This window comes from Eublepharis macularius, chromosome 1 (genome assembly GCF_028583425.1).
Source record: "Eublepharis macularius isolate TG4126 chromosome 1, MPM_Emac_v1.0, whole genome shotgun sequence".
Lineage (NCBI taxonomy): Eukaryota > Metazoa > Chordata > Lepidosauria > Squamata > Eublepharidae > Eublepharis > Eublepharis macularius.
Genome location: NC_072790.1, coordinates 30,528,017 through 30,543,282, shown reverse-complemented (window position 1 = coordinate 30,543,282; position 15,266 = coordinate 30,528,017). Strand labels below are relative to the sequence as shown.

Genomic DNA, 15,266 nt, shown 5'->3' with positions numbered 1-15,266 from the left:
GGAGGATATAGATTTTCTTTAGAAATGTATTCAAAAAAGGGGAACCATTTTCCATAAAATTTGTTGTTTGGGGGAAATTTTTGGCTTGATAGATTCCATCGTTGATTTTTTCAAATAAAAAATGGTCCCATATTTTAGAGTACCAACTGGTAATTGTCGGTACAGTATGTAATTTCCATTTTAGAGCAACTGAAATTTTTGCTGCCATTAAAAAGATATTGATGAGGTCTCGTCGAATTGGTGGAATCTCCATAAGGAGCTATTACTATTAAAAGTTTCCAAAGGTACTGTAACCAGAGGCAGACCAGAGGATTCTGAGCCAATACACAAAATAGTAAAGAGTCCAGTCGCACTTTTAAGACTAACCAACTTTACTGTAGCATAAGCTTTCGAGAACCACAGTTATCCTTCCTAGAGAATCAACAATTCTCCAATGACAGGAGAAGCAAAATGGGAATGGAAAGATAAACCCATGTTTCAACATACTGCAGACTCCATAAGAACCTGAGTGCATTTCAGCATTCACTTATTGCCATTCAAAATGGACAAACAACGATTTCTGATGTTTTTGGAAGTCACTTCTTTATACTTTTTTTCTTTTTTCAGCTTTGTATTTCTATCTTTTTTCTTTTGATTATATTTTTGTTAGTTTTTATCTTTTGGCTCTAAAAATTTAATAGAATTTAATGAATCAAAATGGACAAATGCCCTGGAAAATTATATTAAAAACTAACTCCAGAAATTGTAGTTCCTGACATTTCGCCAGCAGCTGTGGCTGGCATCTTCAGAGGTGTAGCACCGAAAGACAGAGATCTCTCAGTGTCACTGACACTGTGACACTGAGAGATCTCTGTCTTTCGGTGCTACACCTCTGAAGATGCCAGCCACAGCTGCTGGCGAAACGTCAGGAACTACAATGCCAAGACCACGGCAATACAGCCCGGAAAACCCACAACAACCATCGTTCTCCGGCCGTGAAAGCCTTCGACAATACATAGCTCCAGAAACATCCAGGACTGGGCATTGCTCCACTGATATTCACGAATACGATGATGCATCATAAAAATAGTATTTATGGCTTTCAAAATTTGTACTTGTAACTATTTTGTTGCAGAAATTAAACAAATGTGCAATTTCTTTCACCCAACACAAATTTCTATACAGTTAACGCATAAGCAATGGCCATTGATTGATAAATTTAGACATACAATCATGTGACATCTTTCCAAACATCATATACAGTAGAGATGTGATAGAACAAAGCCAGGAGTCAACAGTGATGGGGAAATTCTCAGACTGCAACAGAAAGAAGCCCTAAGTTCACAACCAAAAATGAGCGTTTCACATGTGATGTGTGATAGTTTTGTACATGATTAAAAATGTATTGAGAGACAGAAGGTGAAAGAAGAATATTGGGGCCTTTTAGTTACAGAACGTTGTTTCCTAACAAAAAAAAAGTGCACATTGGTTTATTCCTTGATTCTCTATATGGAAACCACCAAAACACCAAGATATGATTTTAATCTAATTTATGACTCTGAATGCATGAGAGAGAATAGACAGCTAAAACTGCGTCTGGTCACTATAGGCCTTCAGCCCAGGAGAGTATCTTCACCATCAGTATTCCTTCTAACTACAAGGATAGGTGTTCATTGTCTTCCTCTTTTTGTAGTACTGTCCCTTTATCCACTCCTCTCCCCCTTCAGTTCAGTAAGAACCCTCCGACCTGTCCCCCTTCCCTCTCCTTAAAAGACCAAGCAAAGCAAAGTTTGATTTTGAGATTTTATATGCCTCTACTCCTCTGCAGATTCTCAGGTTGCACCAGAAGGGATACATCGGTGAGTCTAATATGCTGGGCAAAGTGACTAATAGCTTTGTGTGTTAATTCAATAAATAACTTGCCTATCACAGGGGAAGCAGGGCAGTCTTATTTTCAATATGGTCCAAGGCTCACCATAAACAGAGGCAACGTACAACGGGGCACCCACTTCCGTCTCCTTACAAGGAGGTTCTAGCTCCTTCGGGGAAAGGCCTATTACATTTTTGCCCTCTCACCCTGCCCCAGAAGCTCAGCGTGGTCTCCATTTCCTGTTTTATCATCACTACAAATTGTAAAGTTTGGACTGAGGGGAGTGAGCTCGGTCCAAGGTCACCCAGTGAGCTTCCCTCTATCTGAACCCACCTCGCCCAGATCTTAATCTGACCTTCTCACTACAACACAAAGCTGGCTCTCTTACTAGACTAAAATCCTTCTCTGAGATGGCCCGTCAAAAGTATACTGACCAGTTATTGTTTGTTTCATCTGTCAGATGATAGGAGGTCACCAGATAAGCTTACCCCTAGGCTGTGTGCCCAGCACCATAGAAAAAAGCAGATCTGAGTCTAACCTTTCATGCAGCCACTCAAACGACAGCTTCTCTTGCCACGTTATAAACATCCTGATGCCAGTTGGCCCCAAGATTCCTTCTTTCCTGTAAACAAAGTGCTAACCAGTCTGGAAGACCTATAACAAAAACCATACTAGAGTATTTTCTTCCTACACCGATGAGACCCGCATTGACAGGGAATCTCTGTCTCTGGCATACTTCCAGGTAAGTAACCATAGTCCCATGTGAGTTCAGTTCCAGCTTTTACATGCCTGTGAAGCAAACGAATCATGTAATTAATAGCAAGAACCAAAGAAGCGATTGCACTTACCCTCCAATCCAAAAGGCCAACAAGGCCAGCTGGAAGTCATTCCCCACCCTTGGTTCCAATTTTGGTTATTCCATATATGGTGGTAGAGAGTGCCCTCAAGTCATAGCTGACTTATAGTGGGGTTTTCATGGCAAGAGACTAACCGAGGTGGTTTGCCGTTGCCTGCCTCTGCAACCCTGGTCTTCGCTGGAGGTCTTCCATCCAATTACTAACCAAGGCTGACCCTGCTTAGCTTCTGAGATCTAACGAGGTCAGGCTCACCTGGACTATTCAGGCTGGGGCACTCAATACATGGTACACAACAAGAAATACCAAACAAGCTGGAGATGCAAGCCATAACCACTTAATCAAGCTTTGCCAATCTTCTTCAAGCCATGGTTGCATACCCTATCTAGAGGACAACCTTCAGCTTTGGCCAATAAGGCTGTTTCCCATAGTTCCTTGGGTATTGCACAAGGGGCCACCAGTGAGACCACACTCTGGTGATCTTGTGCTGGAAAGTGCAGAACCCAGCAAGTGGGGGTTTAAAGTCTGATACAACTTCTTTTTAAACAGAGAATTCCCCCCCGCCCCCGCTGTCAGATAGGCCTTCAACACATCTGCCATGCATCAGGTGTGTTGTGATAGTATTGTGCCTCTGAGTACATGCAAAGCAATCTGTTGCTTTGTTGCTAACTGCTTATCTTCCAGGCAAGGTGTTTGGGTTACCAGTTCCTGCTGAAGCCTGAGAACCTGACCTTGGACTTAGCACAGAGACTGCGCAGAGCTCCTTTCTCCCCTCTTTCCTTCTTCCCAGGCAATGCCCACCAAAACCTCCAACGGCCTCTCCTTCCCACTGGGGTGTGTGTGGAGACAGTGTCCTATAATTGATCCTGCTTTACTACCTTTAGGCATTCCAGTCAATTCCATTGTTACAGCTTCTCGAACTGATATCTTTCCTTAATAAAATCATCTTTAACTGATACACCAGAGTGATGCAGTGAAGTGACTGGGGAAGTACCTGGCAAGACCTGACACCCGCTCAAAACTGAAGTTGCTATTTCTATTGAACTGAAGGGGGAGAAAGAAACAGTTCAAACCTGTTTGTGAAGAACGCAACCCAGGGGAAATTCCTGTTGTGGGTCTCAACAAACACGCTCTGAACAAAGAGGTTAGGGCAGCAGCTATGCTAGAAACAAAATGAAAGAATCGGATGTTTAAAAGGAAGATCTGCTTTCCCGTTTGAATAAACTGCTCTGAACAAAGCATTATATTTGAGATTAAAAAACCCTGAATGTTTCCAGTGGAAGGGATTTTTTAAAAATATCTGCATCCCATGCTGCTTGCGAGGCTGGGCATAGAGGCCAGAGACCCTGCATCCCCAGCCACAGGTGTGGGCATCATTTTCCCACCAGCTTTTTAAAAGCCATTATCTGAGTTTCAAACAAGGAGACAGAGTGCTGTTACTTACGTTAAGAAATCTGCCCACGTTGCCTTCCTTGGTGGCATCCAGCAAACAAAGATCCTCTCTGTTGGACTGTTTTACATGAGACTCGTTGCCATCCATGGCCTCCTTACGAGCAAATTCTTGTCCGCTTCTCTCGTTTTTTCCTTCATGGGTGCCGTCTGTCCAGAACAGGTCCGTGCATTGCTTTTTAATGATTTTGTCATCCAGTACAACAGGCTTACCGGGCAGACTGGTACTGGAAAGGGGGCTCTTTTCAGGGGAGTCTGCATTCGTTTCCGATAGTCCAGCATTTGTTGGTTCTCTTAACTCTCCTCGCATGCTTGGTTCTGTCCACAAAACATTTCAGGGGAGAGGGAGAACGTGATTCATACAACACTGCTAATCTCATCTAGACATGCACATCAACCACCAGAAGCATACATCTATACGCTTTTTTAAACTCATCAGGCACTGGATGAAAGATGAGCACTTCCCACTTAATCATTGTTTCATGATGTCCCATGTTGTGGCACTAAGCATCCAGGAAGCCAGAGGTCTCCAGGTCTCCAATGTTTGGTGTTTAGAGCCCTGATATCCAGTATTCAAAATCCAACTGCAGCATCAGAAGTGAGGGCAGTTATTGAGAGCTAGTTTCATAGCTAGATCTTCATCCTCTGGTCATCTAGAATAGCTTGTCGTCCCAACTCAAATAACACTCTTCCCTGAGTAGGTACTGGACAAGGGTCTGCATAAACCGAAGCTTCCTTTTGGGCCTCAGTAACCAGGCAGAACACTCACCTCTTTCCCAAGATCTCTTCCAATAGACTTTGATGTGTGCGTGTGTTATGTGCCATCAAGTCACCTCCAACCTATGGCAGCCCTATGAATGAAAGACCTTCAAAACATCATTAACAGACTTGCTCAGATCCTGCAAACTGGAGGACATGGCTTCTTTTATTGAATCAAGCCATTTTGTTTTAGATCTTCCTCTTCCACTTTTCCACTTTCCACTTGCCTTCCACTTTTCCTAGAATTATCAACTTTTTCAGAGAATCTTGTCTTCTCATGATGTGACCAAAGTACAATAGCCTCAGACCTTGATACTTAGTGCATAGCTCGTACTGCAGGTTTCTGTATAAGCAAGGCAAGAGCACTTTGGAGACCTTTGGGCTACCATGTCAATTGGAAGCACCACTTGGCAAGTTCTCTCAATAACTGCCCTCAGTGCTGAGTCTGCAGATTGATTTTGAATTTCTTGCCAATTTGGCAGGAAAGCAACTGAGTCTGCCCTCTCCTAATTTTTCACTAATTCCTGGGCTGACAGTTTCCAGAGTCATTCACATGATCAAGAAAGTTCACCTTCTCTGTTCCTCTCGGTCCTTTTGTCCATCGCTTCCTCCGTCTGCATAACCCTTCACTTCCCCAAGCTGATCCTTCAGTGGCACAACTTGGGTCAGCAGTTCCTATTTTAGTTCTGATTTCATTGTTTCAAGTTGAGATCAAATATTTGGCCCCTGGGGTCTGCTCTCAAGAGTGAGTCAGTGTTTCTGAATACCTGTTGGCTTCGGGCTGTGATTTGGGCATCGTAAGATGGGATAGTGTCCTTCCAAACACAGCAAGCTGACGGTGCCTTGTTTGCTTTGAGGGTTACTCATAGCTCATCCACTGCAATTTAAAGGCGTTAAGTTGACCTGTGAGACTTTCTTGCTCAGACCGGAGCAGAAGCCATTGCATAAAGCGACAATGTCTGTTGATGTCACACAGGGCTTTTTTTCTGGGAAAAAAGGTGGTGGAACTCAGGACCGCACAATGACATCACTTGGGTCAGCTGGAACAAGGGGGGAGTTTTTTAAAGTTTAAATCAACCTTGGCGAAAATGGTCACATGGAGATCAGGGGGCGGGGCCACTGGCCATGTGACCATTTTCAAGAGGTGCCGGAACTCCGTTCCACCGTGTTCCCGCTGAAAAAAAGGCCTGATGTCACACACAGCACATATGCATACCCCTCCACTAGCATGACCTCTTGTCAAGTAGTCATCTATTTAACCAATAGTTTGAATTTATTTTAAGCATGAATCAGACATTCTAATTGAATTTAAAATTAGATGACTGAATGCATAGATATGAAAGCAGCAAATGCGTGTACTCTACAGTCATTTGAGTAATAACCTTAAATGTCAGTTTCTTTTCAATGATTCGGTTCCTGAAATTACTGAAGCAGTCACTAAATTTCTTGTGGAAGTTCTTAAACTTAAAGGTCATTTTAATTAGTAGTCTGTATGGATTTGTATATTTGGAAGTTTCTATATGATATGGATTGGATACCCTACCAAGATTGTTGTTACGCCAATAAAGGTATATGATGATAATGAAATAATGTGAACGTTACAAAAGAAACCCCCCTGCAAACCTACTTTCACCCCACTTCGTTGTTCCCGTGATCAGGCATCTCCTTGCAGGCGTTTGGCATACGAGACTTTCATCTTCAGAAGAAGCGGCCTCAGAGATTCCCTATGGAAAAAAGTCATCAGCTCTCTGTGCCAACTGCAGCCACCTTTTTTTCTCAGTCCAATATTCTGACCTACTGAACATCGCCTTCTCCAAGCCAATGTATTCTTCACCGCAATGCAGTTTTACTCGCCTCCTCCTGAATCCAAGTTAAGCAGTTCAGACCCAGCTGACAGGGGAACAGGTAAGTGCCCTTCCTTGGGGTGAGAAAATGCCATGGACTGGCTCTGGGAGGTGGACAGAAGTGGGCGATCGTTAATGGCACAGTAGCATCTAGGAGAGCGTTTAAAACTACACCAAGTACTACGATGCCCTAGTGAAATATTATAGGCTTTTGTGACAGTGTTTACACATTCACCCATCATTTAAAAACATGAAACTGCAAGTTCATATGCACACTGACTATTTAGTTTCATGTCATGTGCTCCTAGAAGTTTTGAAGTTCACGCACCAAATTTTAGGACCACCAGTGCCTTGGGCTTTCACAGCCCAGTCTTCCTGCTCTGCAGGTTATGGACAACACTGATGCTAGGATCAGTGCTAAAGAAATATTTAGTAAGAATCAGGGCCTTTTTTTCTGGGAAAAGAGGTGGTGGAACTCAGGACCGCACAAAGACATCATTTTGGGTCAGCTGGAACAAGGGGGGAGTTTTTTTAGTTTAAATCGTCCTTGGTGAAAATGGTCATGTGGCCAGTGGCCCCGCCCCCTGGCAATCTAAACTCTGTCTGGAGATCAGGGGGCGGGGCCACTGGTCACGTGACCATTTTCTAGAGGTGCTAGAACTCTATTCCACTGCATTCCAGCTGAAAAAAAGCCCTGGGTAAAGGTAAAAGTAGATCCAGGGCTTTTTTTCCGGGAAAAGAGATGGTGGAACTCAGTGGGTTGCCCTCGGAGAAAATAGTCAAATGGCTGGTGGCCCCGGCCCCTGATCTCCAGACAGAGGGGAGTTTAGATTGCCCTCCATGCCAGCGGTGCGGAGGGCAATCTAAACTCCCCTCTGTCTGGAGATCAGGGGGCGGGGCCACCAGCCATGTGACCATTTTCAAGAGGTTCCGGAACTCTGTTCCCCCGCGTTCCCCCTGAAAAAAAGCCCTGGTAAGAATTATACACACACACATACACACACAAATGGAAATGACCAGTGTAAAATGTAGAGGTTATTGACTTCCCCGAGATCCATCTTGTTAAAATTGGATCTCACTCTACTTCAGAAGATGGGTTCTGAAATTGTTCCAGGTTTTTAAATTCCTACAGAAGGATAGGAGGGACCAAATATACCCTCCCTCTCCTTCTCTGCAACAAGGAACCTGTTCTTTATTTTCTTCAATGTCTGCCCCTCTGCGACTTCCAACTCATGATCTTATACTTCCATCCAAATTAATACACCGAATGTATTAACTAAGGTTTTCACTATCTAAGCATGTCGTGGTCAATTTCATTTCCCAGACACTAAGAAACACACTGAGCTCAGCAATGCCAAAATCATAGGAAGGCTCTCCCCTCCCGGCACCCCCTTTTTTACACTAATGCCAGTATCATTTTTAAAAACCATCACTAGAGAAGAATGCTTTGGCCAATTATCGTCCAGTTTCTAATCTGCTCTTTCTGGGCAAGGTCACTGATAACCGGACGAGTGGTGGTAGAGCTATTTCAGGCCTTCCTGGATGACACATCTGCTATAGACACCTTTCAAGCAGGTTTCAGACCTGGCTATGGGACAGAGATGGTGCCGGTGGCTTTAGCAGATGGTCTCCATCTGAACGTCAACAAGAGGTATGCATCTTTATTGCTGCTACTGCCTTTGATGCAGCAGCCCAAGCCATCCTGCTAGGACATCCGGAGGCAGATGTAGGTAACGGAGCAGTGCTCTGAAGTGGTTTCAGTCGTCCCGTAAAGACAGGAGCCAGGTAGTTGGTATCGGAGACCATTCGTAAGCCGTGTGGGACTTCCCTGTGAGCCCCGCCCCCACCAAGGCTCAGTTTTCTATCCTCTGCTTTTCAGCCTGTAGCCTCTTGGGAAGAGATCACTTGTGGGTGCCATCAACATGCTGATGAGATCCAGCTCTGCATTTCTCTGCCTAGAGACCACCTGGAGCAAGTCTACCTGTCCAGAGCCAACACCTGGCTGCTGCAGTTAGCTGACCCAAGAGGAACAAACTGAAACTGAATCCTGACAATAAAGATGTGATGCTGGTTGGCAAGTCTGAGGCCTTGGGTGGAAGTGTGCTTCACACATATGACAGAGATCAGCTGTCCTTTGCTCATGTAGTTAAGAGTCTGGGATGGGGTGCCAGACCCCTGGTAGGGGCAGAGGATCCTCCGCCCTCGCCCCCACCCCCCACCCCCACTTACCTGGCCAATGGGGGTGTGCACACCCTCTGTGCACGCTCCCCTGCGGAGCTGTGTGCTCCCCTGCAGAGCTGCACACTCCTGCGGATCGGTCCTGTTTTGGCACGGATCGGGCCCGTTTTGGGATACTGCAGTGTGCAAGAGCGCTCCTGCACTCCACAGCAGCTCAAGACGGGCTCAATCCAGGCCAAAACGGGCCCATTTTGAGGCACTGTGGAGCGCTCCTGTGCTCCGCAGCGCCTCAAAATGGGCCCGATCTGTGGGCATTCCTGTGCTCCACAGCAGCCCCCAATGCGAGCCCCTGCGGAACACGGGCATTCAGGGGGGCAGGGGGCTGCGTGATGATGTCACTTCTGGGAAGTGATGTCTTTGTGCTTTGCAGGAGCGCACGTGCACTCTGCGTGCATGCACCATCAGAAGAGAGGTAGAGGAGCCAGGCCCCGATCCCCCGCTAGGAGATTGCGGGGGCCTGACAACCCTAGTCTGGAAGATTATACTAAACCCAGAATTATTGCTGGGGAAGCACGTTAATACAGCTGCAAAAAACTGCATTCTTTCATCTTTATTTAACCCAGAGGATGGCTCTCTACCCAGTCAATTTGGCTACCTGGATCCACAGGACAGTTACCACATGTCTAGACTACTGTAGTGTACTCCACATGGATCTACCCTTGAAGACAACTAAGAAACCACCTGGTGCAGAATGCAGCATTTCTTTCACTATCAGGAGCTAGGCAGACTCTATACACATTACAACTGTTCTGCAGTTGCTCCATTGGTTATCAAGCAGCTCCTGTGTTCCATTCAAAGTGCTGGTTCGTACTTGCAAAGTTCTAGGCCTAAGACCCACTTATCTACAGGACCACCTCTCTTGATATGTTCCACTGAGACAGCTTTGCTCATCCAAGCGAAGCCTCCAGAAGATGCCCCCCTGTAAAGAAGTTAAGAACAGCAGCAGCCCATACCAGAGCTGTCTCTGCTGTGGTCCCCACCTGATGGAAAGGCCTGCCTGATGAGGTAAGGAAACCTCCCATAAAATGTATAAAATGGAACTGTTCCAGAAGGCATTTTTCTAGAGAGAACAGGGATGCACTAAAGCAGTATTCTGCAGGAGGCCAATTTCTATTTAGGTATTATAGATATTTCTATATATGTATGTAGGTAGGTAAAAGTAGTCCCCCGTGCAAGCGCCGAGTCATTACTGACCCATGGGGGGACGTCGCATCACAACGTTTTCTTGGCAGACTTTTTATGGGGTGGTTTGCCATTGCCTTCCCCAGTCATCTACACTTTACCCCCAAGAAACTCGGCATTCATTTTACTGACCTCGGAAGGATGGAAGGCTGAGTCAACCTTGAGCTGGCTATCTGAACCCGGCTTCTGCAAGGATCGAACTCAGATCGTGAGTAGAGCTTGGGCTGCAGTACTGCAGTTTACCACTCTGCACCACGGGTGATGCGACGTCCCCCCATGGGTCAGTAATGACTCAGTGCCTGCACAGGGGGACTACCTTTACCATTTATATAGGTATTTTTATATTGTGTTTTATTGATGTAATCTGCTCTGAGCTTGCTTGCGGGGAGAGTGGATTATAAATACGATAAAATAAATAAATAAATTTAATTGTACTGGCCTGTGAAATCCTTTTCCCCTTTATACTGCATTGCTTATTCAGTGTATAGACTGTATATAGTTCAGCATCATGCAGTTGTCAAATCCAGGCTTACTGGATCTTGGTTCTCTTATTATGAAATCCAGTTTATGCAATGTATTATACTGCTTCTCTTCACTGTTCTTTAATTTGTATGATCCAGTTTTATTGCCTTGATCATGCTACACTCTATTGTCTTTATTGCACTGTTTTTTGTAACTCTGCAATCTGACCTGAGCCTCAGTGGGAAAGGCAGACAACAAATTTTAAAAAATAATAAGGGACCTCAATGGGCTCCAGACAGAACAGCCCCCGCAAGAGGACGGAGTGGCATAAACTATTTTTGAGCTACCAGCATACTGAACTGTACTCCCAACTCTATTTGGTACAGAACAGATTCGAGGAGACTAGAAACGATCGTCGAAATCCAGATGAGAAGCCCACAAGTCAGGCCGTAAATACATTCTAAGTTTTTACCACAGATCTCTGCTGATGCGGAAGAACTGACGTCCGGGTTTGTGTCCTTTTTTTATCTTCGTTTCTCCAGTTCCAGTCCTCATAACCACAATTCTGAATTCTGACGAGAAGTAAAAAACAGGGCTTTTACACAGTGCAAATGAACAAGGAATTCCTGACAAATTTTCTGAGAAATGTTCCAGGTTCAAAGAACGTCCGATTCTTTACTTAGAATTCGCTGGAAACTTTACAAGACAGAGAAGCCAAGAATTCAGCAAGATGTTGTTATTTCTATGCTTTGATGAAGGCTGTTACTAGGGGGATACGGGCTCTGGAAATCTCCTCCCTGCAACCTCCCGAGACTTCCGTTTCCAAGCAGCCACGGAATGCCTGGGAGGGAGATCAGAAGATTCTTTGGGGAAATGGGGGGCCCTAGTGCAGACACCGTGATTAGCCTATCCTAGAGATTGCGCCAGCTTTGATGGTGCTTTCTGTTCCGCGCACATCTTAAAGTGGGCAGACAGATTATTTCACCTCTTTGGCAATATATATTTGAAATAAAACCCAGGCACAAACCTGACTTCAAATGAAAAAGGGAGAGGGCATTTTCACATTGGGAGAAACATTCAACTGTTAAGTGACAAGGTTTTCCACAGAGGATCGTTCGAGGTAGCAAGAGCCACTTGCTTTCAGACAGAGAGGGCTACTCGTGGGAGAGTTCGTGCCCCCTCCAGGGAGACCCCAGCTTGTGTTGCATTCTTAATCGCTCATTATGCAGAGCACTGGTAACTGTGGCGATAGAGCTGCCCTGTAGGTTTTGCACCAGCTACACCATATTCTGAGTTCTTCTCACATCTGAGAGACTATTGCTTGAAAAGTTCCCACAGTTGGCCCCATACAAGACCTCACCAGAAAAATCCCTTCTGTGTAGTTCCATCCCATTATTGGCACAAAACTGTTGATGGCTTGGGGCTACATAGAATGGGTTCTGCCCAGCAAGCCAGCCTCGGATATGAGACGGGACCAAGGTGCCCCACTTCTGTCCCAAGTGGCAATGCAAATAACACTGCTGAAAAATAAGAAATTGCCTCGAGAACCACAATATGTTCTTGCACCGGGCATCAGGAGCCTGTCGCTGAGGTACACAGCCTCTCATCTCTTTTGAGTTTATCGGCCTGGGGAGAAATCGAATCGGCTGGGTCACAGCAAGGGAAGAAAGAGAACCCGCACAACATCGCTATTTGCCACTTACACATTTGGAGGGCTTTGAGCTTCTACAGGCAAAGGTTCATGCTTCCCATTGGCACTGTCTTTCCTGGTCGTGACAAATTCGATCTCAGCATCAGAACAGACCGAATCCACTTTTCTCTTTCTTGGAGATAAGGCATGGTTCCTGTCAGTGTTCTCTGTATTTTCTGCTTCGGCAATACAACCCCCATCTTCAGGCTGCCCCGGCGTCGCTCTGCTCATTAGCCTGCCTGGAAGAAAAACGAAACGTGTGGAAACACAACCTCTCTTGCAGCAAGACACAATGGTCTCCGTATGCCTTCTGAAAAAAGGCTTAGGGGGAGGCTTTTGCATGTGAGAGTAAGTGGCCTGAGTACACTTCTTCAACCACCACGATCAACGTCTCGTCTAGACCAGGCCATTTCTTCAATGCATGCCTATGGACCCAGGGCCTAGATCTAGGGCAGCTCCAGGTTTAAATGGGAAACTAGCCCGACACAACGCTGCAGGGGTTCATTTTTCTTTCTTTTTTTAAATTTTTTTTTATTGGATTAGATTATAATATCATTCAATACATTCATTACCCCCTTGTAAGTCTATTTCTAACCCCCTCCCTTTCCTCCCCCCTTTTTGGTTGACTTCCAACAGTTTTCCACCCCTTAGTCTATTTTATTACTTAATTACTTAATATCTCATATACCCTGTTAAACACACACTTAATACTCTTTTCTCTAAGCTTATTAAATCTCTACTAAAAATATCTCTATATCTCTATGGTACAAGTTTCCCTTTAAATACCTTAGGTAAACCATATATTCTACCTAAAATAATGCTAGCATAATCATATATATTAGCAATCAAGATATTAAAAATATAACATTGCATCCATTTTACTTTCCGATTATCTAAACTCTTTACTTTCCACAATCCTCCTGATTCTAATATTAACTTAAACTCTAATATTCTATTACACACCCATCTTTTACTTTTTCTTGTTCTGAGCTTATTTTAAGTCTATAAGGTAACTGTTATACCCAAATATCTATTATATACTCTTTAATTAAACTATATATTGTACATAATATCTAGCTAGCTTAATCTTATATATCTTATGTATCCATAGTAAAACATCTATTATTTAATACTCTATAATTTTTACTTTTATCATAACCCCAATAGTAGCTTAGATTTCTATAATCATATTCCCCCTTTCCCGGTAAAGTCACTTCTCTCTTCTTCTTCTATTACATTTCAATAACTCTCGAACTGCCACAGTTCGCAGGGGTTCATTTTTCTCATATATCCCGCATCATGTTGAAATCCGGCCTGAGATTCTGTACATGTAAGTAAGATTCTGAAACGGGACAGTTTGGTTTGTAATTGCGTACCTACATCTGTCAAAAGCAGAAGTAAACGGCGATCAAAACAAAGACAGCTTTGTTTCTATTTGCCGGTGTTAGAATCTGAAAAGGGTCTGAATGTGCAAATTATAAAACGCCACTTTTTACAACCAAGTGGGGACCTTATTCCTTTGGAAGGGTAAACTGCATTTCTTAATCCCTTAATCCATAAACCCAGAAATCATCAAATCTGTTATCTGTTTCATATAAAAAGTCTATGAAGGGTTTCCATTCATTAATGAATGAACATTGATGAATGGAATTTGCATAGGTAATTTTCATAGGTTCTCCCTTCCCCTGCAGCCCTCCACGCTGCATCCCGTGCAGTTCCCGAGGATCTCCTGACATTTATGAGCAGGATTTTTTAAAGGGAGTGTCTAGCAGAGCCACAGTAAACCCATTTGCCTACATTGGCTCAGGCTCCTAAATTCTTACAGGCCCAGTTTTGGCCTGACACCCTGGGAGTGGAATGTGCCGCTCAGTTAATTAATTGCGCCTGTGAGCTGTTGCCTAGGGAAGGCGTCCTTGAGAGACGAGGGAGTCTTGGCTCCGCACGTCCTCCTTCTTGGTTCTCAGGCGAGTAACGCTGATTGCAAGCGTGCCTCTGATTGGCTGACAATCATAGCAAAGATGGCTCCTCTCTGCTCTGACCACCACACTACACACTCGCAGTGAGACTTCGCTGGATCATCCTATGCTACCTTATTCCATCAGCATGTGAGAGACTTTGCTCCATGCCAGGCCTGAGGTGCTGTACGTGCCTGGCATGGTTTATGGACTTTGTTTGTGGGTATGAGCCTCAAGCCTCTTCAGAGAAATGCAAGTTAGCAAGCTTATGTTTTCAGTCAGTTTAGTAAAGAATAGGCAAGTTGTTTGTTATTTTAATGCCATTTGCATTCAGTCATTTATTTACCATTACAGCAAAAGCCAGTAAAAAGAAAGCAAATCTGCGATAAAAATAAGTTATTACATCAGGGCATAACAATAAGATCAGAGCATTAGTGCTGGAAGAATGACATAAAAACAATGAAGATAAAAGAAAAAATGGCAAAAGCAATTATACCGCATTTTCAACTAAAAGGAGTCTGCGTTTCCTAATGGCTAAGGAACAGAATCTGGCCACAGCATAAGTCATTGAGCTCTGAGTGTCTTCTGAAAGGAAGTTGCGCAAGATTTCTGGTCTAAAGTCAAGATAGGACTGCAAGGGGTTACATTTGTGCCTTAATAGAGTGGTTCCCGCACCCTGCATACACTCTTCTAAGTTAAATAAACATCTATTATATATAAGTCTTGTGTCTTGAGTGTCTGACCAACTGTGTGCAAAATCCCCCAGAGAAAAGAACCCAGAGGCTGTTGAGTCTCGAGCAACGAGGGTGGTTCACCCTCCCAGGAGGCCTGCTAGGAGTTTGAGCGGCTGTGATCAGCACTTAGAACGGTGGGCAGGAGGGTGACCCCCCCCCCGACCGGGAGGCAAAGAAGGAAAGATCCTTGCTACAAACTCCATCCTGTTCTGGACCCTCTGGATCCGATTACTTTTCCAAGTCATTTCCT

At 44.4% G+C, this 15,266-nt stretch overlaps 1 protein-coding gene across 1 annotated transcript in view; it reads right to left on the bottom strand.

Moving 5' to 3' along the window:
- SETDB2 (SET domain bifurcated histone lysine methyltransferase 2) overlaps nt 1-15,266 on the bottom strand; it is a 50,798-nt gene that overhangs the window by 22,793 nt on the left and 12,739 nt on the right. The window contains exons 8-12 of the mRNA XM_054970957.1: nt 12,341-12,566; nt 11,110-11,209; nt 6,539-6,635; nt 4,148-4,470; nt 3,698-3,747 (exon numbers count right to left, since the gene is read on the bottom strand). Coding sequence (XP_054826932.1) covers nt 3,698-3,747; nt 4,148-4,470; nt 6,539-6,635; nt 11,110-11,209; nt 12,341-12,566 — 796 coding nt within the window. The remainder of the gene's footprint in view (nt 1-3,697; nt 3,748-4,147; nt 4,471-6,538; nt 6,636-11,109; nt 11,210-12,340; nt 12,567-15,266) is intronic.